General features: G+C 38.9%; 1 protein-coding gene across 1 annotated transcript in view; it reads right to left on the bottom strand.

Annotated features, from left to right (window-relative positions):
* Window positions 1–26,092, bottom strand: part of LOC126471316 (dystrophin-like) — a 293,208-nt gene that overhangs the window by 50,987 nt on the left and 216,129 nt on the right. Inside the window, exons 7-12 of the mRNA XM_050099438.1 lie at window positions 14,637–14,765; window positions 14,356–14,486; window positions 11,115–11,270; window positions 10,736–10,872; window positions 10,330–10,534; window positions 10,160–10,245 (exon numbers count right to left, since the gene is read on the bottom strand). Coding sequence (XP_049955395.1) covers window positions 10,160–10,245; window positions 10,330–10,534; window positions 10,736–10,872; window positions 11,115–11,270; window positions 14,356–14,486; window positions 14,637–14,765 — 844 coding nt within the window. The remainder of the gene's footprint in view (window positions 1–10,159; window positions 10,246–10,329; window positions 10,535–10,735; window positions 10,873–11,114; window positions 11,271–14,355; window positions 14,487–14,636; window positions 14,766–26,092) is intronic.

Below are 26,092 nucleotides of genomic sequence, written 5' to 3' on the forward strand. Positions count from 1 at the left end.
TACGAAACTAAAAAAGACAACCCCCGTTCTAGCGGATTCTGGCGTCTATGAAATTTCCAAGTTTGTCGAGTACGAGGATATTAATTTACATATCATATTGCATGATTAAATGCAAACGACACACTGAAAATTAATTAACCTCCACCTAACGATTAACAACCGCCCTTGAGTATTTCTCAGTTTCAGCAATAATCATTTTTATTTATTCATTTATGTATTCGTGTCCAGTTGCTCCAGTGTACAAGACAATTGCATGGATATTGAACGAGTCACAATGATACATGAGAACAGTACTTACAGGCGCTAACAGATACAAATTTCAGTATGTGTATAGCAACAAAATATGCCAATAATTACAAGCTTACGCTTTTCCGACAGTGAAGAGAGGTATAAAACAATCAAATAATAAAATACAATTATTCCGTACTACAAGCTACAAATTTGATAGAATTGAAATGCTCCATCGTGAAATGAGTTAATAATTCAAACTAGTATATAAATCGCCAGTTAGCAGCTAACAAAATTTCACTGTCGGTCTTATTGTTGCAATTTCCCAAGCAGAAAATCTAAAATCTCGTTCTGACCTCCGCCTGAAATTTGCAGACAAAACGTTGTCATCACTTCTTATTTCTTGTAGCTCTATTGTTTATATAATTCTTCACCTACATTCGCTTTTGCGTTTTCTTTCTTTATTGTCTTTTCGTTGCAATAAACGCAACACAAGCTCTCAAGCAAAGGAAGGGATTCCTAGCAGGCTACTTGCGCAACAAGGCAACGTCTGGACATGAGAATACCCATGCGTAAATGTGTTATTTCCACAAATTCTTGTGCATGCCATTTTATTCCCGTGCGTCTGCGATTGAGCACGACGAATGAGGCGTCGGGTGGATATACCTTAAAACAGTGTCGGTATACGTTTCAGGCATCTCAGTAAAACACACACCACACACAAAACATAAAATGTCACAATTAATAAAATATTCCGGGTTTTGAAATGAAATCCCTTATATCGCGGCATAATAGCCCCGAATATTTTATTACTTGATACAAAACATAACTACGAAATATAAAATGTCCAGTCCCTTACTGGAAATGCTGTTACAACATAGCTGATATCAGCAAAGTTTCGCAACTTCAAAACAATGGACGCTGTTCTAAGCTAAGCGGACTTTGATTTATGCAGAATGAATCACAAACGCTTCACAGAAACAATACGCAATGTGCCAGCTACTGAACTGAGGAGAGGAACATTGAACTTCTTCTGTTCACTGCAGCAGTTTGCTAAGCATAAGAAATGTAAAGTTACAGTGCTAATACTTGGAAGTTTGTACTGTAAGTACCTAGAAGAAGCAATATTTATATTTTTACTGTAAGAAAAAGAAAGTTACATGAAACAAACTTACATGAAGATATGTATCTGAATACATTTTTGCATCAAAATTTTAAAAACGAACTGATATTTTACATTCATATCGTAGAATAAAATCTGAAATTGTTATATCTGCAGTCGAATTACTAGTGCATCCAGAAATCATATCTCTAATTAAATGCACACGACATGCCTATATTCTTTTGTGCTTTCCAGAAACTGTACATTTTTGAATATCTATACGTTTTCTATGCGGCTATTAATGCGATTAAAATGAAACGTCTTACACGCAATTAAGACACGATGCAAAATCCTGTGTAACAATTATTTCCTTAAGTTGTTTTAAATTTATTTACATAATTGATTTGAGTAAATCTGAGTACATTATTTTTCTGGAACTTTATTCCACAGGACAAATATCGAAATAATATCCCGTTGATTACATTTTGGCTTGTCTGTATAAAATTTGATCAAACTGTTCTTTCTTCATACAGTTGGAGCTATCTAACAACCTAACCTTACTGCATTTTTGTATACGCCCCTTCTTAAATGCCCTAGGCAGTATAATTATGGGGAAAATAAAACTTCAAAACAATACACGATGTTTTATTTCAGCTCTTTACTTTCTTTTTGTACACACATTTAGATTCTTTCGTTTTGGAGTGTTGGCAACGCTGGTGCAGTATGGTAGACATGCTAATCTTTGGTTTTCTGTGGCCGCTGTGGCAGATGACAGCTGGAGCTGGGTCTTTGTATATGGAAGGAACATTGTAGGAACAAATTTGTCAGCAAATCAGTCATGAAACTGCGAGTTTTGTTACTACGTCACTACAGTTCTATTTCTGAAAAAGGGAAGTGAAATAAAACTTGGTCCATATTTTCAATACGTGATGCTGGCTTTTGCTTCTGGAACATTCACGTATAGTAAAGATTCTCCGAAAACTTTTGTAAAAAGTGGCAACCAGAATATCGTAGAGCTGTCTTGGAGAATAGTGTTGCTTGCTACAATTAAATGTATATTTCGTCGTTAAGTGATACATAGCGAGACGTAAAAGTGAAGTTTAGAAATTATGGCAAAAAATCGCAGTCGGTTACCATAACATCAATGTCCATTCTTTATTTTGCGCATTGTTCATTATCACTCCTGTGATGCGATCTTTGTCTTGATCCCCGAATTTCGGAATGTGTCGTCGACGATTCGATCGAAGTTACATATCTGCGACAAGCAACATACCCTCGGAAATCGGGACGTATTCGGAATAAATGGCAAAGAATTTCCGACAATCGGAAATATTACTGCTTGATCGCTCCAGCAATTTAATCTGCCGTCTTAGGTTCCTGCCTGTACACATCCACGAAAATGGCGACATATTCGGAATAAACAGCAAAGTATTCGTAATAAGCTGGGATACAAATATCATTGCTTGTCGTTTCAGTTGCTGGAGTTTCATCTTTAAGTTTTAATCAGACTTAAGTCAGAAAATAGAAGAAATTCGTTCCTGAGAAAGAACACTCTTTTTTTATAAATGGTATCTAATATTGTAGAACATACTTCTATTACATGAATAAGAAAGAACCAGGTTCTGTTACAAATGCGAAAATGGAAAGAAAAACGACATTTCTCTAACCACACGACCACGTCATTCACAAACAAGTTTGGTCTAGGTATTATTTTACGATCTTTAAAAAGTTTTTTTACCGCTGATGTGGCCTTAACTGACATTTAATTGTAACAACTTAAACAAGAGTGACGTTTGTAATAAATCTTCAGTGCGCAATTGACCCGTAAAAGATGCGATCGATGGAAAAGATGCGATCGAAACACGCAAGTCATAATGCAGTAACAACTGAAAACGACGAAATCGAATATGAAGTCTTCGAAGTATTAAGCGAGAGACGTCACGTGACCCGACCCGAATACCTTGAAATGCTATTGGTTGTTCTTGTCTTGGGCCGAGCTGTGCGAAATGTTAAGGATACGATTTTGCCCTGACACATCGTCTGAGGCAAATCAAACTCAAGTTCGAAAACCAGTAAATAAATACAAATGCGAAAGTGAAACAATTAAAGCAACAAGATGCGTTACAGTGCTGGAAATGAGGGCGAAAAAGATAAATGGGCAACGTTGTAGTGTCTCATTGGAAAGTTGACTCTTCCAGGAACCAACACGTGTCTGTTTAATATTATAGAGTATTTATCCACTTGAGTACAAACTCTATCTGTTGCTGCAGCGAAGAGGAATATAAACGAATCCAACACCAGAAACATCTGCAAAAGAAGGCACTTCATCAAAGAAAACGTGCTTATTCAGGTCGTTAGTTGAGTGGGATCAGCTCGTCAATACAGCAGACGGTTTCACAGTGAGAAAGTTTTAATAAATTTCTAGAAAATATTTTGCTTCTTTTTAATGAAACGTTTCCACCCACAGTATACCACAATAACTGACAAACTGCACTGAATTACCATGGGGAAGAAGTCTACGTATGTTGTCAGTAAACCACTATTCACTGCACTGCAGAGAATGTTATTGATTTTCGGACCTGTACCATTCGCATATCGAGCGAGGGAAAAAATGGCTATCCATATGCCTTTGAACGTGCTATGATCTTTCTTATTATCATGAACCCCACATCTGCAATTATGCTCTACAAACCAGTGTGAAGTGCATGGTAGAGAGTACTTCTCATTGTTCCACTTATTAAGACTCTATCCAGTTCAGTATTGGGGAATGGAGCGCCGAAAGAATGATGACTGTACTCAAACGCGTCTGTCACGCGATCGCTATGGGAGCAATATGTAGTAAACAATATTCCCAGATTCGTCACTTCAATGTTGGTTTTTGAAACTTACTACGTACTGTAGGCTTCCGCGGGATAGTCTGCATCTATATTTGAGTGTGTGCCAGTTCAGTTCTTTCAGCACCTCCATGAGGCTCTCCCATGGTTCGAACAAACGAGGCACGAGTGTTTGTACGCAATCTTCTATGTAGATTGACTGCATTTCCCCATAATTGTATCAATGAACACATCTACCCCCAGCGTTAGCTACGATTGAGCCTATGTGATCGTATCCCCAAAAGTTACACCGAAGTATTTGTGTGACTTGACCGATTCCACCCATGATTCATTCATAATTTGGCACTGTCATAAGATACTACGTTTATTCGTTTTGTGAAGTGCAACATTTTACTTTGATGAACATTTAAAGCATGTTGCCAATACCTGCACCACTTTGAGATTTTATTAAGGCCAAACTGAATATTTATACAGCTTTTTTTCAGGCATTTATTATAGACAACTGTGTCATTTGCAAAACGTGCGAGGTTACTATTAATATTGTCTACAAGGTCATTAATATACACGATGAACAGAAAGGGTGGCAACACAACGCCCACGGGCACAACTGAAGTTTATCTTCATACACGAGATGATCGATCGCGGCAGTCTTATTCAAATGCAGTTTGTTTATATTTACCCACCTGAGATTTCGCGATAATATCGTCGATTTTCCCATCTAAATTCCGCGAGTACACCACCTGTTACACGTTGGTACACCTGTTAGATTCTAGGCCTGTCTTCGATGTCTCTTGTCATACTTATTAGATAACAACTTAAAGACATAATGTTCTACAACTGGTAGCAACACCGTCTTATATGCCATTTCCTTTACACGGGCATCCCATTTTTCCAACAAATCTCTCTTCCATTCACCTTTCCTGACAGTAATTTTATGTGATCATTCCACTGCATATCGCTTGTTATTATTACCTTTTAAACATTTACTGGTACTCGATGTGACGGACTACACTACCACTAATCTTGTAATCGGATACTATCAGATTCTCTCTCTTTGACATAGGCATTTGGCACATTTAATGAGTGGTGTACACTTCGTTTTTCTACAGTTCCATATGATCATCCAAAGACAATACTTTCCTGTGAATGACAGCATTAGGGAAGTCTTGTAGTGTTTTTGATCTTACCTGGTAAATCATTTATTTTGTCACTTCCTTGTGTGTCATATCTAACCAAAAGAATGCAGGAAGTTGTACTTGGCAGTAATCCAACCAACAGAATCCAGGGAACTAATTCTGACTGGGGAGAAATCACGTATGGGGTTTCCCAAGGCGCAATCTTAGGTCCACTACTGTTTTTTGTATGTGTAAATGATCTACCATCTACTGTACAACAAGCAGAATTAGTTCTTTTTGCAGATGACACCAGTCTCGTAATCACTACCAGTATACATACAGAAATGGAAGAAATGGTGAACAAAGTTCTCAAAAGTATCATTGACTGGTTTTCTGCGAATGATCTCACCCTGAATTTCACAAACACACATCGTATTCAGTTCTGCACCTCTAGGTGTACTGCACCAGTGGTAAGTGTAACACATGGTGATGAAATAATACATAGGGTGGAAACTTCAAAATTCTTACATGTCCATACTGACGAGAGTTAAATTGGAAAAAAACACATTTTGGAGCTCCTAAAACAACTTAGTTCATCCTTGTACTTAGAATCATAGCAAATTTTGGGGAGAGAGAAATCAGTAAGTTGACATATTTTGCTTATTTTCATTCAGTAATGTCATATGGAATGACGTTCTGCGGTGACTCGTCTTCGTTGCCCAAAAATGTGCTGTAAGAATAATATGTGGTGCTCACCCACAACCATCTTGTAGACATCTGTTTAAGGACTTGGGCATTCTGACTACTGCTTCACAGTATATTTATTCCCTCATGAAGTCTGTTGTAAATAATCCACTACAGTTCAAAAGGAACAATGAGATACATAATTACAATATTAGAAGAAAAAATGACATTCATTACTCAACATTAAGGTTGGCTTTAGCACAGAAAGGGGTACACAAGGCTGCAACAAAAAATTTTGACCAATGATATAAAATGTCTAACAGACAGCAAGGTAAAATTTGAAAATAAATTGAAGACATTTCTCCTTGACAACTCCTTCTTTACTGTGGAAGAATTTCTATGTTTGTAATGTGTAAAAGGTGTTGGGCAGGGATTGCTAAATCAATTTGTATGTCTTGTTTTCATTTTGGGAAAAAAAGAAAAAAAATAACTACACGGTTATGTTTAGAGTACAAATATATGTACAAATTAATTTGCAATATGAATGTAAAATGACTTGTTCCACATCATGACAATCTATCATGGAAAATGATCCATGGAACATGAAAGTAACTAACTAACTTGGGTGACAACCAATGTTGCTTTTGTTTCTGTGGAACATTTGCCTTCCATTATAGCATACTGGGTTCTGTTAGTCAAATTTAAAATTTCCTCTAGGTAATCACATATCTGCGAAGGTACCCCGTATGATCATATGGTGGTTAGCAGCGATGTCCGACGGTATGGTACTATGTCAAATGCCATTGGGAATACTAGAAGATTGAATCTACATGTTCACCAGCATCAACTGTTTGCAATTTGTCATATATAAATAAAGCATGCTGTTTTTCACATAAAGTTTTTCCCCCTTTTCTGTATTCGTGCCGAACCTTTGAGAGGAACTTGTTTCCCTCCAGGAACGAAATAATTTTTTCACTTAGAATATGCTCTAGGGCAGTGGTTGGTCAAACTTTTCAAGAGACAGTAACAACATTGTGGGGCAGCACCTTTGGACACATATGTACCAATCTTATTATTAACTGGACACCTACATAAATCAGTATGTTACGTGCCCCCCCCCCCCCACCCCCCCACCCCACCCCACCCCAGCAGACTATCCATAATCAGGGAGCGACAAGTTGGCTGCCAGCCCTAAAGTACTGATCATTAAAAGCTGGCACTATTTGGAACCCTTCGTGTTAACTGTGGTCCGTTTAAGGTTACTACCAACCTCAGCGATCTAACAGTTGTGAAGTTATATACTCACACGGCGGAGTGTTGTTGGTTTTACTGTGTTTATAATTTGACTGATGGTAGTATCCCTAAAAGTGCCAATGGCCTTGCAACAGTGGTAACACCAGTCCCCGTCAGATCACCAACATTCTGCACTGTCGGTTCTGAAAAGCATTAGACTGAGCACCACACATACTCCTATTACTGACAGTATGATTGTATGGGGTATCATGTGAATCTCAGATGGAGAGACACCAACAGGTGTAGAAATAATTTTGGGTGTGCCCCAGGAAAGCGTGTGGGACTCTTGCTGTTCATTGCACATTAATGATCTTGCAGACAGTATTAACAGTAACCTCAGTTTGAAAAAGCTGCACAAATATTCAGTCGGATATTGATAAGATTTCAAAGTCATGCAAAGATTAGAAACTTGCCTTAAATATCCACTCCACAAAATCAAAAAGACATAGCACTCTATGTCTACAATATTAACATGTCACGGTTCGAATTGGTCAGTATATACCAATACCCAGGTGTAATAATTTGCAGGGTTCATTACTAGAATACTAGGTAAATGCAATCAGTTCACAAAGGTGATTGCTTAAAAAACATTTGTGCAACTGTGTTACAAAATTGCTCAAGTGTGTGGGACCCATACCACATATAAGACTAATAACAGCGATAATCGAGATTCTGAAAGAACTGACCTGATAAATGCTTTAAGATAAACACAAACTATCCCATGAAAGCTCACTAGGCACATTTCAAGAAAGAACTTTAAGTGATGAGTCTGAAAATATATTAAAATCCGCTACATATTGCCCCTGTAAGGATTGCTAAGACAATGTAAGACTAATTTCAGCAAGCACAGAGACATTTAAGCAATCATTCTTCCTGTGCTCTATATGTTAATGGAACAGGAAAAAGCCTTACTTAGTGGTACAATGGGACATACACTCTGTTATGCATTTCAAAGTGGTTTGCAGAGTATGGATGTAGATGTAGGCAAGTACATGAGAAAGACTGTGTATCACTCAGATTTTGAATTTATTTTAAGATATGGATCACTTGTTCATAAATGTAAGTCATACATCACAAACATTAATAGTTTCTCCATGTTTGGTGACTACTGATTCCACAAGTGTACATTCAACTAAAGACAAGCTGTTCCAGTTTCTATTAAGACCGTCCACAAACTGTTTTGGCCTTTAAATCAGACCATTTTCAAGTGGATACTGTGTTGCAGAGAAACAATGTCAACTGTCATTGCTTCTCTGCAGAATAATGTCTACTTGAAAATTGCCTAATATAAAGACTGAAATTAGTTGTGGAATAAATAAAGGTTAATTCTACAGACGAAAACAGTTAGAATCAAGTACTGCAATGGATCAAGTATGCAAAACCTACAGACTCACATTGTCAGTTATTGAGAGATCAGAACACACTAATTATTGCTTCTCTGTACTTTTTTGAGCTAATTTGTTTTAAAGAAGCTAACCATAAATTAATTGAAGGAAAACATTTCCACCATTCATATTAAACGAGAGATTACTGAAGTTTCATGCTCCATCCCACAGGTCAAGCCACTATAGCAAGACTCCACAATACATGCAGGCCTAGGTGTGCATGAAATCTATTATAAATTAAAGTGAAGACAAACCCACTGTATGGAGTTCAGGACACTGAAAAAGAAGCTGTAGAATGTACTCACAGAGAACACTACTATTTCCTATGGGGCTTTTTAGATGAAACTGGAACATTATAATAGCATGTAAGACATTTACAATAAATTGTTCTGAAAACTCGCATCTCATATTAATCTGTGGGAAATGTTTTCAAGAGCTGTAGTAGTGTAATAAAGTAACTAAAACTTTTGACCAGTCTCCTGTATTACAGAATCAAATGATTTCATACGTTCGTAATCAGGCAATAAAATTCTGATTCTGATCTCATCAGAAAGAATAGTTAAAATGTATCACTTAGTATCAATTTTATTTGTGACACAATAGTTTTATTTTTATACAGCAGTTAAATCCCACATGTTCCCAACTGTGTTGGTGGTTGTTTATCTCTGACAGAAAATAGGCTTCTGATGAGCAGGTAAAATGAGATGAAGTGTTATGTCTGATCAGGATGTTACATAAGTTAAGAGGCCTGCTAGTTGTGTATTGGTAAATGATATGGGATAATCATACCAAAAAATGCACATCACAGTATCATTAAAACAGGAAGAGTTAAACACACCAATTGTGTTTATGTCTCATATTAAATGCTTATAAGTGAAGAAGCATTATCTGGGAAGCTTTACATGGCTGCAAACTATTTTCTGCCAAATTAAAAATGTACAATTTTCATGAACAGAAAGTGTAAAGGTTACTAAATAATTGATATATTCATAAGATCTTTCAAAATGGGAGCAAGGAAAGTTTTTTTTGAAGTGGACACATTGTTTAGAACTATTGGGTGGAATTATGTGACATATCTCAAAAAAGTATTTCATTACTACTTCTACATCCCACTATCATGAATTTAACACAGTGAAGACTGTTGAGGGTATGATATTTCCTTTATCCTGTGACTGTCCTTCACTTTCTCCATCCAAGCACAAATTATCACATGTGACAGTATCAATGTAACTATTGATACAGGTATTTTTCATTTTTATACATTGCATAAATGCAGAGCAAACCCATCATTAGACTAAATGGTGTTGACAATCTATTAGAAGAGAAAAACCCTTTTCACTACTGTCTCAGTTTTTTGTAGTCTACCTCTGTGGATTAACCTGATATGGACTGCACTGTCTACTTAAATTACTAATGTGAAATATTATTGGCTATCCTAGACTGTTTCTTCTGTATGTGTAAATAAAAACTGATGAGGTGTTTTAGCCAAGTAATTCCAGTATTTAATCTGATACTTACATCTATACTTCTCTTCAAGGTGTCCTTTGCACAGAAGGACAAGGCCAACCTTGAAAGACAGCACACGAATTTGGCCGGTACGTTGGCTGAAACAATTATACAATGGATTAAGATCACAGAACAATGACAGAAATTCACACCTTATCCCCAGATTTGATCAAAATACTAACCTGTCATACACATTCAACAGCCAGTTTATAGCAAGATCAATACAAAGAGGAACATTCACCAGTGTTGGATTATCAGCTGCCATTAGGTCATATAATGATGACAAGATAGTAACCATGTCTGGAACATCTATCAGTTTGTCATTCTGGGCCCTCAATCCATGTGAGTCAAATGAATCAAGTGCTGATGACAGGTTCAGGAGATCCACTGCAATTGTAAATCGCATATTTCATGTATTAGTTTGAGACTAACTATACTGCTCACAGTATCATTACAGGAAGTCAAATTTTTTAATTATATATTTAGTAACAAAAACTTATTTACTGATGCTATGTCAATAAGTGGAGAAACAAAATAAATTGAGCACTTTCAAACAACTTTTGTTCTACAAATAAAACTAATACATACAGCAGAGGCGCTTCTGAACAGTACGGAGTTTCATTGCTGTTCTATATGCAGAGAATCGAACTTCATTTAGATTTGTCAGAGAATTCATGAGTTCAATCATCTTGGGGTGATCCCAGTGTGTAGTCTCCAACTGATGGCTGAAAAAATAAGAAAACATACTGTGCATATCTCAGCATACACTCAAGTCACATTATCCTTTCAGAGAAAGCTATAATTTTTGTGGAACCTATGCTTGGTCAGAATTTGGACTAGAACACATATGCAACTGATGTGAGGAATTCCTGTTCTAATAAGAAGGTGACATAAATTAAATCTCTAAATCAACAAGGTGCTACTATGTAGTAAGAAAGTAGGGGATAGGTTACAACAGACAACATACTTTATATAATAAGGCACTTTGTTCGCAGTGATCGCACGCTCCCACGGTGCCTCCACAGAAGCTGCCAGGAAAGCCTGATTAGGTGGTGCTCCTTCCTTTCCAAAATCATTGAGCAGCTTATAACGTTCATCCACAGCTATCTGAAGAACTTTCCACCTACAAAAATATGCGACAATATAATACTGGTTTGCATTTTTTTTTACATCAGGACAATATATTTATAATAATAATAACTTTCATTGTGGAACATAGCAGTGAAGCAGAAGTACTGCAAAATTAGATAAAGAACTTAAGTGTGGGAAAGATTCACTCAAAATGTACAAATAAAATTATTTGAAAACAACTAGTGGGAGGTAACAACATTATTAGAACTTATGGTAGTGAAGTACACAACTCAAATAACATTTCTCAGCCATTATGAAGTGCTGTTGTTGATGGACACCATTAGTGAACACCATTAGATGCACTGCTGAGAGTTTTGTGTAACTTGTTTATGAGCTCAGAACATCAGTGCATATTTGGCTACACCTTTGCATTTATATATTGTGGAATTAGTATCAAGGTAAAACACAGTTCATGAAATACAGTATAGTATCAAAGCCCCTGCTGATATGGCAGATGAGATTAGATTTGATTCACTTTCCATTCCAGTGGATTCACAGTGAAGAGATCCTCCAGGATGTACAACATGTTTGAAAAACATGAATGTAACATAATACAATCAATATTTACAAAGAAAAGCAAATATGCTGATGTACCTTACACAGATCCCAAGTGACATAGTCCTCATGGATGAAGAATAAATATAAATAAAATTTTGAACATACTTTTATTTAAAAAGTAATAACTAACTCGTCACAAAACATACCAAAGGTCCATGTACTGTGGTGCATAAGATAATTCTTAGACTATTGTAGCCATGCATAATCAAACAGAAAAATCATTTATAGCATTTATTTATAATGATTGCATTATTGCAATGAATCTGTACAGAAGGCAGCTTGTACTAATACTTGCATTACTTGGTACTCTTAGTAACAAATACACATCAGTTGGTTCCACAACAACATTCATCAATGGAGTAGAAGGAGTTGGCCACCAATAAATTTTTCAGGCTCCTCTTAGAATGAAGGGGTATGTTAAACCTTTTAGAGCTGGAATCAAGTTACTGAAAATGTGTGTTTCTGAATAATGGACACCCTTCTGCGCCAAAGCAAGTTAATTTAAATATTTGTGAAGATTATTCTTATTTCTAGAATTGATTCCATGAACTGAGCTGTTGGTCTGAAGGACAAATATATTTTTAATGAAAAATTTCTTTAAGAAATAAATATAATGGAGAGCAATAGTTAGTATCCCTTGTTCCCTAAAAGGGCCTCTGCAGGATATTCGTGAGTTCACATCACAAATAATTTTTATGTGTTTTTGGCTCCAGGAAACTTTACCTTGGCTTGATGAGTTATCCCCAAAAAAAATTCGGTATGACATTTTGGAATGAAAGTAAGCATAGTATGATAACATGTTTTATTTTTATATCATCTACATATGACAACATTCAAAGTGGAAATAAATACTTCTTTAAGCACTTCAGCAGTTCTGGGGTATGCTCCTCCCAGTTGAATGTACCTATTATTAAGCTGTTATCCCAAGAATTGAATGCTGTAAACTTATTCTATTGCCTGCCATCATATTTTAGGTGTTTACTGGTAGGAAACCTCTTAAATGGTCTAAACTGCATTTAGCAATTTCAAAGTATAGTAACAAAGAACTGGCTGAGACAATGTCATTAAGTGACCTTCCTAAGACTATACTTAGTATTTTGTTTATTGCAATGTTTGTATAATCTGCAAACACAGTAAGTGCCTTAAGCTGAAACCCTCTGGGACACCACTTTTAACTAGTTACCAGTTGGATGATGGCTGATAGCTTAATACATGTGTCTTTCCTTATGGTACCCTTTATTTTCTTCCAGATATAGTGCAGCATGTTTTAAAACATGTGGGTTCAGCATGATGGGATCTCATGTTACACTGTACATTGCATTTGTATCTTAAATGTACTTACCCTCTGAAGTTAACAAGAAGAACACAGTCTATTCCTCAACCAGTGTATCCATCTATTGTAACACATTTTGTTTTGTGTGTTACTGAGTAAGGTGAAAATAGAAGGGTGGGCTGAAAAGTAACACCTCCAAATTCTTCAGGCAAAAACTCTTAAAGCTTTCTAAATAAAACAAATGTTATTAACAGTCTACATATTTATTCTTCATGTCTACGTATTTATTTCTCAACACAGTCACCATGGTTATGAACACATTGGTCCCAATGAGAGAGCGATTTGTTGATACCGTCATTGCAGAATGTTTGACTTTGCTGACAGAGCCACAACCTTGCAGTGCTACATAACTAACAAAGTGAAGGCATCAAAGATGTTCTTCAGGTTTTGGAAAGAGATGAAAATCAGTTGGGGCCAAGTTGGAACCATATGAAGGATGATCGATGTCGGTGAACCCAAGGCGTCCAGCTGTTGCACACATTGCATCGCTTCTGTGTGGTCTGGTATTTTCATGCTGTAGGAGAAGTTGCTTCATGTGTGAACAAACTCTTTGAATTTGAAACTCTGTTACAGCATGCTATTTCTCACACACTGACATAATTACATTACACACTACCATGTTACATGCTAAAATTCAGAGCAGTCTAATGGCAGAGGCCTGCAAATATGTAGACATGAGAAATAAAGATGTTTCATGTTAATAGTGTTTGTTTTATTAAAGAAGCTATAAGAGTATTCACATAAAAACGTGGCATTACTTTAGAGCATAGCCTCATATTTGTCAATAGAACACCTGCAGCAGTATGTGAAGAAGAATCCCAGGTAATTATTTAACATTAATGTCACTTACAGTGTCTGAACAAGTCCAAAGTTGCCAGAACAAATATGATACTTTCTAGTGCCATATCAAGATCAAAGCTGAGAAGTGTGCAGTGTTGAACATTTCCTGTCAGTGTAGGAACAATCTCCTCCTAGTTTCCAGCTGCTGGCTTGTGGATACAGTTTAGATTATTACTTCCAGCTGGGTTATTTTTTGACTAGTAATCATGATCATATTGTACTATTTTTCTTTCTTCTTCATTCTGGGAAATCTGATTCATCATTGCAGAAACATCTCGTATGTTAGCAAAATTTTTGCTAATCTAATGTAACTTCCACCAGTACTGAAAAGTATACAGACTCTTACCTGCCATTTAGATCTTCAAGGCGACTTAAGAAAATTGGTGACACCAGAACATTATTAGCTGAGAATATAGCTGCCTGGTCATTTACATCATCTATTGTCCTTTGTATTGGGCCAAGGCGTTCACCAAATTTCTGGAAGGTTAAAGTTTTGGCATATCAGCAAAATAATTTGTATGAATTGTGCCTATTTATCACAGGATAAACATCAATAATTTCTGTTATCTGGTGGTTAGAAAAATATCACTTGATAAAATTTATTGAGACTTAATCAACAGTTCATACCTGTAGCTGTTCAAGCATTTCACCAATATCTGTGATGTCAACTGGAACTTGCCAGCTATTCCGAATTGCTTCTGCAGCAGTCATACGACTAACCAAGTCATCCATATTCTTCTGGAATATCCGCATCTTCTGGGAAATAAAGCAAATTAGTTGAAGGTTTTACATGTAGACAAACACAATTAATGTCAATCAATGATGGTGGTGTAACAGTGTAAACTACAGTGAATGTGCTATTCAGCTCCTGTTTTACACTGCCAGACAACTTCAGCTTTCTGTTGTATATACACACTGTAGACAAAGAAGATAAATTATGTCCAAAATTTAAAATTTTATGGAGTAAGCTGACTTAAATCACAATACATTAATTTTCTTAGAATAAAAGTTGGATAATGCACAATGAACCATCTGTTCACATTGTTTGGTTTCAATACAAACATAAAAACTTCTGATGCAAGAAGCAGCTCTCGACTTTAGCACTTTCTGAGCAGTGAAGCATTTATGAAAGAGAAGCACCTGGAGCAGAAAGGCTACAAGATAGTGTCAATCATTTCACATCCACCCAACCCTGCAGCTGACAATTTCATTTCCTCCTTTTCTGTTCTGAAAAGGGGCAACTTACCGTATCGATTCTGCCTGTTAAATTATGGTACTAAGTCTTAGGCATAAGAAAAGATGATGACTATCAAAACTCAAAAAATTATTTAACATTAAATCCGCCCTTTCTGTATGGTTTCAGATACCCTAAACTAGTAATACTAATTTACATTTACCTTCCACAAAAAATATTTACCACAAGGTAGACAGAAAATTTGTTCTCGCCCTTACATCTGCGTGACTCAAAGACAGCTCACAATGATTTGTATTGCTTGTTTGCCCTCTTGTACATCAAAATGTTTGCAAGAGAGTGATAATGACTGGAGACAGAAATCTATTTATCTTTTTTACTCAAAAAGAATCATACCTTATATTTAACAAAAGGGACAAAACAGGAATCTATGAAATTTTAATTTAGCTTGATACTTTTGTTTTGAAGGGCACACACATGATTAATAACATTTCTTGACGTTACATTACATACACAAGGGGAACAAAGAAGTCTGTCTGGAAATGTAGTCTGTGAAAGATGCAAAAGCCATCCAGTAATCCAAAATCCAGAAAAGTTCAATGATCATAACATTTTTTAACATTGTATTTAATTTTGCTGACATCCTACACTTACAATAAATATTGCAACCAACAGCTTTAAGAAATTTCTTGTATGCTCTAGGGAATATAAAATACAACTGTGGCCATGTACACTGCGAACAAAGTTACAGGTAATGATGGTATGCCACAAGTCTGTTCGTGATATTATGAATAATCTGCAATGGCATGACTCTGGACAAAATTTTTGAATCAGTCTTTCTTTTCTACGATATTATGTTTAATATCATATTGCTAATGGCTATTAATATGAAGGTTTCACCTAAATATCGTCTATGGTAGTACTTCTCCACAGGATGTACCGCACAAATAATTGAAAACATCCAGGCAATACCTGGGCATCCAATTAAAATTACTGCAGAGTGTCCGATTCATTCCAGAAGTAAACTTAGTAGGTCACAACTACACAATCAATCAGAGATCTTTAGGAACACTAATAACAATAATTTCTGTAAATACTAAGGCATGCCAGTAACTGCTTTAGGAACTGTGTCAGAACAGTAACTACAACATGCAACAGACACAGGGACCAATAGCACTTGTGACAGACATTTCCAGGAATGATTTTAATTGCAGAAAGATTGTGTACACATAACAAAAGCAAATTTTTTGTAAACTTTGAGTCAGCATCAGCAGTATCCATTACGATCAAGAAAATAAGAAAGTTTATCTGTGGAGCTCAGTAACACCACTGCTATCTCTGTGTATAAGTCCCCAAATCAGAATTTTTGTTTCTGCTCTCCAGAAAACTTCAGACAGACACATAGGTACAATAGTAATTGGTGAATTTAGCAGCTATAGCTACATATGTGGTTTTGCCTGGAGAATGGAAGTGGAGAGTCTGTCCTTCCATGGGCTAAAGTGCATTAACTACATCATTCATGGCTGCAAGTTACTGTGCTTCTACTATGGTGACAGATAGCAAAGACTATACAACCCATACCTCATTTTTGTGTAACAATGCTCTAAACACTGTATCAATTCCTTCTAGCAATACGGCACCAGAGATTCCATTTTAAATGGGAAATCAGGTGCAGAAATGCAAATCTGTCTAAATTATCTCATATTTTGGTGAGGGTTGTTCCTGTTCTTAAAAATTATGAGTATTTAATCTAAATTGCCAAAATCTTTAAATGAGTGGACTGGGGCCTATGTGAAGGCGTGAGAACGACTACTGACTACGCTGTAGCAGCAAAGGGCTAATGAAGAACTGAACACTTATTAATAATTACGAACCAAAGACAATAGCTCTTAAATATATGGAGCCCAAGAAAACTCTAGATGTTTATTTACAAAGTCACTATAATATGTCAACATTAATAGATCACTGATGACGAAAACAACTGACGTTAATAATAGGAGATGATCATCTATGGACGAATAAGAAGATGTACGAACTGTTTTCCAAATACTAAAGTACTGAAAAGGTTACTGAGCTGGAAGTCGTTTCTCAGGAATGGTCCCGTCAAATTATCCATGATACACCCAGCATTATAAGTCTATATAGTAGTACTGCATTATCCATTCTGGTAATAACGGTAAGTATTCTGGTCGCTAGCGAGTCAAATATCAATGACAGGTCCCTTTCTACTATTAGTTAATGACGGTCTGGAAGGCCGCTTGTTGTAGACGGAATGTGACTGCTTTGACGGACAATCGCACAGGATGCAGTGCCTAAAAAAACTCAAGTTCCACTAAGTAATCTAACAATAAGTCATTCGTGTCATAGCTTAGCGCACGCTTACCCAGAGCCACCTATTTCTTTACTTTTCAGAGGAAAGCCTGGATTCCGAGAGCAAAGAAGTTGGCACCGATTGGTAAGTAGAAAGGAACTCACTGTGTGAGCGACGCAGCAAGGAAGATCACGACCTTTTTTTTCTTAAATGCGACTTCCCCATGTGCTACTAAATTACTCGATGAAGATTGTACGGTTTGGCGAGAACAGATAGAAATGGCGGGAAGATTGCAATGTAATCTTCAGGGTAATGTTTGGAAATGGTTTACCTGTTGGAAATTACTAAAGATTTCACGGGGATGATAGTGCGAAAACGCTTCAGGCGACACGCAGGATTTTGTTTATCATGTCTGAAGCCTAGAAAGAAGAGTTGATAAATCTCATCACAGAAGTCCACACATGAACAAGTAGCCAAAAGACCTGAAGGCTCTTAAGCTACCTAAGCAACGATCCTTCCGAAAGAGTTAGGCAAACAGAACATCATCTTCTGAAGAATGGGAAACCTAACATTACTGCCGACGTAAGGAAGCAACCACTACAACTCAGACGACCAAACAAGGAGAAAAAGTATACACATGAACCATCTTAAACTTACACCCCTTCTTATTCCGCGAACCGTTCGAGATATCAAAATGATATTTTCCCCTAGCGGTAGTTGGCATTGGAGCACTTAATTTCCTCGCATGTTTAATACACCTAACTGTTGCATCAGCTGAGATACCGAAACAAGTATATTTTGTAAATGGAACGTTTAGACAGGGGAGATGCGACAGCTCACCCTTGTATTCACAAAACCAGTCCTGGAGCTATGTGAACAGGGGCCCTGTCGATTTGGAACACATCATCAACACTGATCAACAAACATTGTACTATGGAATGGGTCTGATCAGCCAAAATGGTCACATAAACCTTGGCAGTAACGTGATTTTGGAGAGTACTCATGGGGCACACGGAATACCACGATATGACTGCCGAAATCATCACCGAACCCATGCCATATTTCACTCCCGTGACGTAAACTCGGCCACAAATAGGAAGCAGCGTACAACAACACTCATCCGACAAAATGAATTTCTTCCATTGCTCCATACTCCACGTTTTATGGCTCCGGCACTAAGTTTTCCTGTTACGGGTATTTGTAGACGGAAATGATACTTGGCGTTCCCTAAGTGCTATAGGCCCTCTGTTGTTCCTAGTCTATATAAACGATTTAAGACACAATCTGATCAGCCCTCTTACAATGTTTGCAGATAATGCTGTCATTTACCTTCTCCTAAAGTCATCAGATGATCAAAATCAATTGCAAACTGATTTAGACAAGATATCTGTATGGTGCGAAAACTCGTAACTGAGCCTAAATAATGAAAAGTGTGACGTCACCCACATGAGTACTAGAAGGAACGATCACATAGGTAATGTTGTGGGGAAGGCGAACTGAAGGCTGTATTGTATTGGCGGAACACTTAGAAGATACAACAAATCTACTAGACTGCCTACGCCCTCATCTGGAGTACTGCTGTGCGGTGTGAGATCCGCATCAGGTAGGAGTGACGGAGGGCGTCGAAAAAATTGGAAGAAAGACAACTCGTTTTGTACTGTTGCGAAATAGAGGTGAGAGTGTCCCGGATACGATGCACAAGTTGTGGTGGCAATCGTTAAAACAAAGGCATTTTCGTTGTAGCAGGGTGTTACCGCGAAATTTCCATCACCAAAATTCTCCTCCGAATGTGAAAATATTTTCTTGGCGACCACCTACACAGGAAGAAACTATCACTGTAATAAAATAAGAGAAATCAGAGTGCGCACGGAAAGATGCAAGTACTCGTTTTTCCTGCGCGCTGTTCGAAAGGGGAACGGTACAGATTATTAATCATGTATATGTAGGTGCATTACTGACGAGTGATTTTGGAGTTCCAATTGCCAGCTTACGCAGCGCCCTTCGTCTCGTTTTGTTGCTGACAAGACTCGCCAGTATGACATTCAGTTCTGCACTGACTTTTGCTGCTGTCTTCCTCTTATTTTCCGCCACAATGCTGTTCAATGACCGTCTGTCACCATCACTTAACACACACACTTTCGTCTGCATTGTGACTTTTGATCAAACATGCTTTTCTCAGGGTGTTTCCATATTTTTGTCCAACCCCTGTAGCGCTATGAAACTTAGTCCATACCTAAAAAGAACTGCTAAGTATAATGGTTCAAATGGCTCTGAGCACTATGGGACTTAACATCTATGGTCATCAGTCCCCTAGAACTTAGAACTACTTAAACCTAACTAACCTAAGGACATCACACAACACCCAGTCATCACGTGGCAGAGAAAATCCCTAACCCAGCCGGGAATCGAACCCGGTAACCCAGGCGTGCTAAGTATAGTACAGAAACTACACTACTGGCCATTAAAATTTCTACACCACGAAGAGAACGTGCTACAGACGCGAAATTTAACCGACAGGAAGAAGATGCTGTGATATGCAAATGATCGGCTTTTCAGAGCATTCACACAAGGTTGGCGCCGGTGGCGACACCTACAACGTGCGGACATGAGAAAAGTTTCCAACCGATTTCTCATACACAAACAGCAGTTGACCGGCGTTGCCTGGTGAAACGTTGTTGTGATGCCTCGTGTAAGGAGGAGAAATGCGTGCCATCACGTTTCCGACTTTGATAAAGGTCGGATTGTAGCCTATCGCGATTGCAGTTTATCGTATCGCGACATTGCTGCTCGCGTTGGTCGAGATCCAATGACTGTTAGCAGAATATGGAATCGGTGGGTTCAGGAGGGTACTACGGAACGCCGTGCTGGATCCCAACGGCCTCGTATCACTAGCAGTCGAGATGACAGGCATCTTATCCGCATGGCTGTAACGGATCGTACAGCCACGTCTCGATCCCTGAGTCAACAGATGGGGACGTTTTCAAGACAACAACCATCTGCACGAACAGTTCGACGACGTTTGCAGCAGCATGGACTATCAGCTCGAAGACCATGGATGCGGTTACCCTTAATGCTGCATCACAGACAGGAGCGCCTGCGATGGTGTACTCAACGACGAACCTGGGAGCACCAATGGCAAAACGTCATTTTTTCGGATGAATCCAGGTTCTGTTTACAGCATCGTGATGGTCGCAGCCGTGTTTGGCGACATCGTGGTGAACGCGCATTGGAAACGTGTATTCGTCATCGCCATACTGGTGTATCACCCGGCGTGATAGTATGGGGTGCCATTGGTTACACGACTCGGTCACCTCTTGTTCGCATTGACGGCACTTTAAACAGTAGAAGTTACATTTCAGATGTGTTACGACCCGTGACTCTACCCTTCATTCGATCCCTGCGAAACCCTACATTTCAGCAGGCTGATGCACGACCGCATGTTGCAGGACATGTACGGGCATTTCTGGATACAGAAAATGTTCGACTGCTGCCCTGGCCAGCACCTTCTCCAGACCTCTCACCAATTGAAAACGTCTGGTAAATGGGGGCCGAGCAACTGGCTCGTCACAATACGCCAGTCACTATTCTTGATGAACTGTGGTATCGTGTTGAAGCTGCATGGGCAGCTGTACCTGTACACGCCATCCAAGCTCTGTTTGACTCAATGCCCAGGAGTATCAAGGCCGTTATTACGGCCAGAGGTGGTTCTTCTGGGTACTGATTTCTCAGGATCCATGCACCCAAATTGCGTGAAAATGTAATCACATGTCAGTTCTAGTATAATATATTTGTCCAGTGAATACCCGTTTATCATCTGCATTTCTTCTTGGTGTAGCAATTTTAATGGCCAGTAGTGTAACATTCAACTTCGTCAAAATAAGCAGGGAGGCAAGGGAGCCAAAACGAAACAAAAAGAAACATTTTTAGGACTTCTGAATAGTAACATCAAATGGTTGAAATGGCTCTAAGCACTATGGGACTTAACATCTGAGGAGGTCATCAGTCCCCTAGACTTAGGATTACTTAAACCTAACTAACATAAGGACAACACACACATCCATGCCCGAGGCAGGATTCCAACCTGCGACCGTAGCAGCAGCGCGGTTTCGGACTGCAGCGCCTAGAACCGCTCGGCCACAGCGGCCGGCTTATTAACATCACTCTTATTGTTTGCTACCAAAGTGATGCCGTTACTGCACGTGGAACACCCGCCAAACGAGTAATTTAGGACATCTGAGATAAGCTCGCAATATTTTTACTATTTTCTCGCCGTTCTATATCACTGGCGGACGATAACATCTAAGTTAATTAAAAGATGAGCTGCTGATACGCCACAAGAGACATGAATGGGACCAACTGAAGAACATCTGCCACTACGTTTTGAAATAAGCCGCAAAGTTATAGCGAAGTGAAGTTGTACGTATTGTTTCAGTGTTTACACTGTATCTAACATACTCTGACAATGAATCACGAGATTTATCTACATCCACAACATTCTTCACTTCGTGGAGGGTACCCTAGGTGGCACAAATTTCTTTTGCTCCCATGTTTACTCCATCCGTAGATGGCGCGTAGCAAAAAATGATTGTTGCGCGCTTCGGGCTCAGACAGATGTACCTAACGGTTACTAACATGATTTTCGATCGAGTCTGCGAATAATGAGGGTAAATACAAGAATGTGATGAACATCGTTTAATAGTCTATTAGTTACGCCACGAAGCGAAGTGAATTGAAGGGAAGAAATCAAATCTGTTGTATGTGGGAGAACAGAAAGCGACTTGTCAGGAGAATTCTGCCGAGATTAACATATTATGGAAAGACACTGTGTACAGCAGCAGCACATATGCAGCCTATGTCTATCCGAATTTTTATTAGAGTACCGTGTAAAAATCAGATGTAAATCGACCAAGAACTTTTCGAGATTTTTGCTAACAGATTTTCCCCTTTATATATTCATATAGATAATAGTTCTGAAAATCAAATAGATGACACCTATAGTCATTTGGCCCCAATTAGCAAAGTACTCGTACGACCGTTGTGTCCAAATTCAATGATAATTTTTACGAAGAAATGTTCAGTCCCTTTGGTATTCATCATTCTTTCTCTCTCTTTGCAAAACGCCGTTTCCTACCCTTAACTGAAATACTTGCGTTACGAAATCTGCACGTTGGGCGGCGTTTAAGGTCAAGTGCTTTTGACTTCAGACTTGTTCCATTCAAGGAAAAAATGTAGCAAAACGATCGGTCTGCACTAATGCTATATGAAAATGTTTTACCTTGCAAAGACAATATTACACCTGTAAGAAAGCAATGATATATGAAATAAATGAAATGAATAACAATCATCAGCTATATAAGGGAATGACGACAATGAAAACTTGTGTCGGACAGAGACTCGAACCCGAAATTCCCAGTATAAGCGAGAAGTTGCCTTAATCACTTCTGTTATCCGTACACGATTCACGGCCAGACCCAAACTTCCATATAACGTTGTTCCTCTGTCACAACCTGTTCTCTTATACACATTACGTAGCTGATGCACGCGCGTCCGATGAAACATTGCGTCGGTCTTCTTAATAAGGCAGACGACGATATCAGGCAGCGATGTTCAGTTCAAATGTCCTCCTCCGTACGGGAATGACATAATATGTAGGAGTGCAGGTTGCTACGCAGGGACGACATATGGAGGTTTGTGTTTCGCAGTGAGTCGTACTCGGAAACTCTAATTCGCTTAAATTGAATGGATAAATCGGTCGGGATCAGTAGTGTACGGTGTATGAGGAAGACCTCTCACGATGCTCGATTTATGAGGATAGTAGCTTCGGTGACATTATTTCGCCTAGTTTTAATCTGGGAACGGGTGATATTACAGAGTTTTGACGATTCAGATTGCCTAATAGTATTCTAATCATACGCCAATCCATCTCTCGTAATATACAGGTCTTCTGTTAAAATCGCCAGCGAGAAAGGAAACGGCCGGCCGAAGTGGCCGTGCTGTTCTAGGCGCTGCAGTCTGGAACCGCGAGACAGCTACGGTCGCAGGTTCGAATCCTGCCTCGGGCATGGATGTGTGTGATGTCCTTAGGTTAGTTAGGTTTAACTAGTTCTAAGTTCTAGGGGGCTAATGACCTCAGAAGTTGAGTCCCATAGTGCTCAGAGCCATATGAACCATTTTTTGAGACAGGAAACGAAACCGCCCACTTTCACAGCACAGTACAATATTTTCTTTTCTCGCAGTGAGTTTTAACAGAAAGCCTATAGATTGTGTAAAAATATGTAGCCTATGTCAATGCGAATGTTTATTAGAGTTGCGTGTAAAAATCGAAAGCAAATCGACCAAGAACTTTTCGAGATTTTTGCTAGCAACATCTCCCCTTTATATATTCGTATAGATCATAGTTCTTTAAATCAAACAAATGACACGTACACTCATTTGGCCTCAATTAGCAAAGTACTTGAACAACTGCTGATTCCAATGCCGGCAGGAGTGGCCGTGCGGTTCTAGGCGCTACAGTCTGGAGCCGAGCGACCGTTACGGTCGCAATTACGAATCCTGCCTCGGGCATGGATGTGTGTGATGTCCTTAGGTTAGTTAGGTTTAATTAGTTCTAAGTTCTAGGCGACTGATGACCTCAGCAGTTAAGTCGCATAGTGCTCAGAGCAATTTTTATTGATTCCAAATTCAATGCTAATTTTTAAGAGAAATGAAATGAAATATATTGTCGTGTGGCCAGGGCCTCCCGTCGGGTAGACCGGTCACCTGGTGCAAGTCTTTTTAGTTGACGCCACTTCGGCGACTTGCGCGTCGATGGGGATGACATGATGATGATGATGATGATGTTGATGATGATGATGATGAAGGCAACACAACACCCAGCCCTGGAGCGGAGAAAATCTCCAACTCAGCCGGGAATCGAAACCGGGCTCCTTGGCATGGCATTCCGTCGCTACCGATGCGGACAAAAAAAAAATGTTCAGTCTCTTTGGTAATCATTATACTGGAGAATAAAATGGGCTGCATAGCTCCGAACAACTTACGGCACACGTTGGGCGGCGTTTGAGGTCAATGCAATATCGTATTTAACCGAATATACCAGCCCACGACTTTCAATTAAAATGTCCCCCCCCCCCCCCCCCCCCCCCACACACGAGAATTACATAATGTGTGTATGAGTACAGCTTCTGACACAAGGACGACGACATATTGAAGTTTAGGTCTAGCCGTGAGTTGTGTTCGGATAGTCAAAGCGCTTAAGGCGACCTCTCGCTTAAAACGGGAAATCCGGGTTGGAGTCCCGGTTCGACACAAATTTACACTGACGTCATTCCCTTGTACAGTTGATCGTGATTCGTATTCTCAACTGCGAATACATTTCCTGTATTTAATAACGGCTATAGTTGCCGCGGTGCCTGCTCCTTCGGGCGTGTCTCCATGTCCAAAGAATCACAGCATCATTCTTGTTAACAACAAGGCACTGCAATATCGAAAGCAATATTATAGTAAAGATCTCCTAGTATTGGCCAAGGCTTTCCGAGTTGTTTTTGGTCGTTTGGTAACGATACCCGACGCTCTACAGTGAATATGAAACGTGGAGCTACAAAACGAAGAAAACCAACGATCTGTACAGCTGACAGGAAGCTCGCCAAGTGAAGATATTTTGTGATTATCTCAATTAGAAGTGAAGAACACAGCTGGGTGCAAAGGATGTGTAGGAAGGTCGTGAGCTTTCTCTCCCGAACGGCCATTACCACGACCGACCGTATTCAGTCAGTAGAAGATGAGTAACACTGTGCAGCTCGTTATTAAATGGGTTTGTACAGTTGGTTATGGACGAATTTCTTCCTTCCTCTGTCTAGGCTGTGGATGTCACCGATCCGTGACCACGCGGGTTCTACAGTACCGAAAGGGGACATTTTTTCCCTTCGTTGTTTAAAATTGCCTGAATTTCACTGGTTAAAATGTGCCTTCACGATTAGTAGGTACGCCAAGCCTCGGTTTTGACATCTACATCACTACTCTGCCATTCACAATTAAGGGCCTGGCAGAAGGTTCCTCGAACTACCTTCAAGCTTTTTCTCTACCGTTCCACTCTCAAAAACCGCGCGGGAAAACGAACAGTTAAATCTTCCTGTGCGAGCTTTGATTTCTCTTATTTTATTAGGATGCTAATTCCTCCCTATGTAGTAAGGTGCCACTATGAGGAGAAAGTTGGTGATTGAAATTTCATGAGAAGATCCTGCCGCGACGAAAAACGCCTTTGGTTTAATGATTGCCATCCGAATTCGTGTATCATTTCCGTGGCGCTCTCTCCCTTATTTCGTGATAGTACAAAACGAGATGCCCTTCTTTGAACTTTTTCGATGTCTTCCGTCCATCCTGTCTGACGCAGATCGCACATGACACAGCAGTACTCCAGAACAGGACGTGCCAGCGTACTGTAGGCAGTCTCTTTAGTAGACCTGTCGCGTTTTTCAGTGTTCTGAAAATAAATCGTAATCTTTGGTTTGTTTTATCCTCAACATTAGCTATGTGAGCGTTCCAACTTAAGTTATTCGTAATTTCAATCCCTACGTATGTAGT

Source organism: Schistocerca serialis, chromosome 3 (assembly GCF_023864345.2).
Source record: "Schistocerca serialis cubense isolate TAMUIC-IGC-003099 chromosome 3, iqSchSeri2.2, whole genome shotgun sequence".
NCBI lineage: Eukaryota > Metazoa > Arthropoda > Insecta > Orthoptera > Acrididae > Schistocerca > Schistocerca serialis.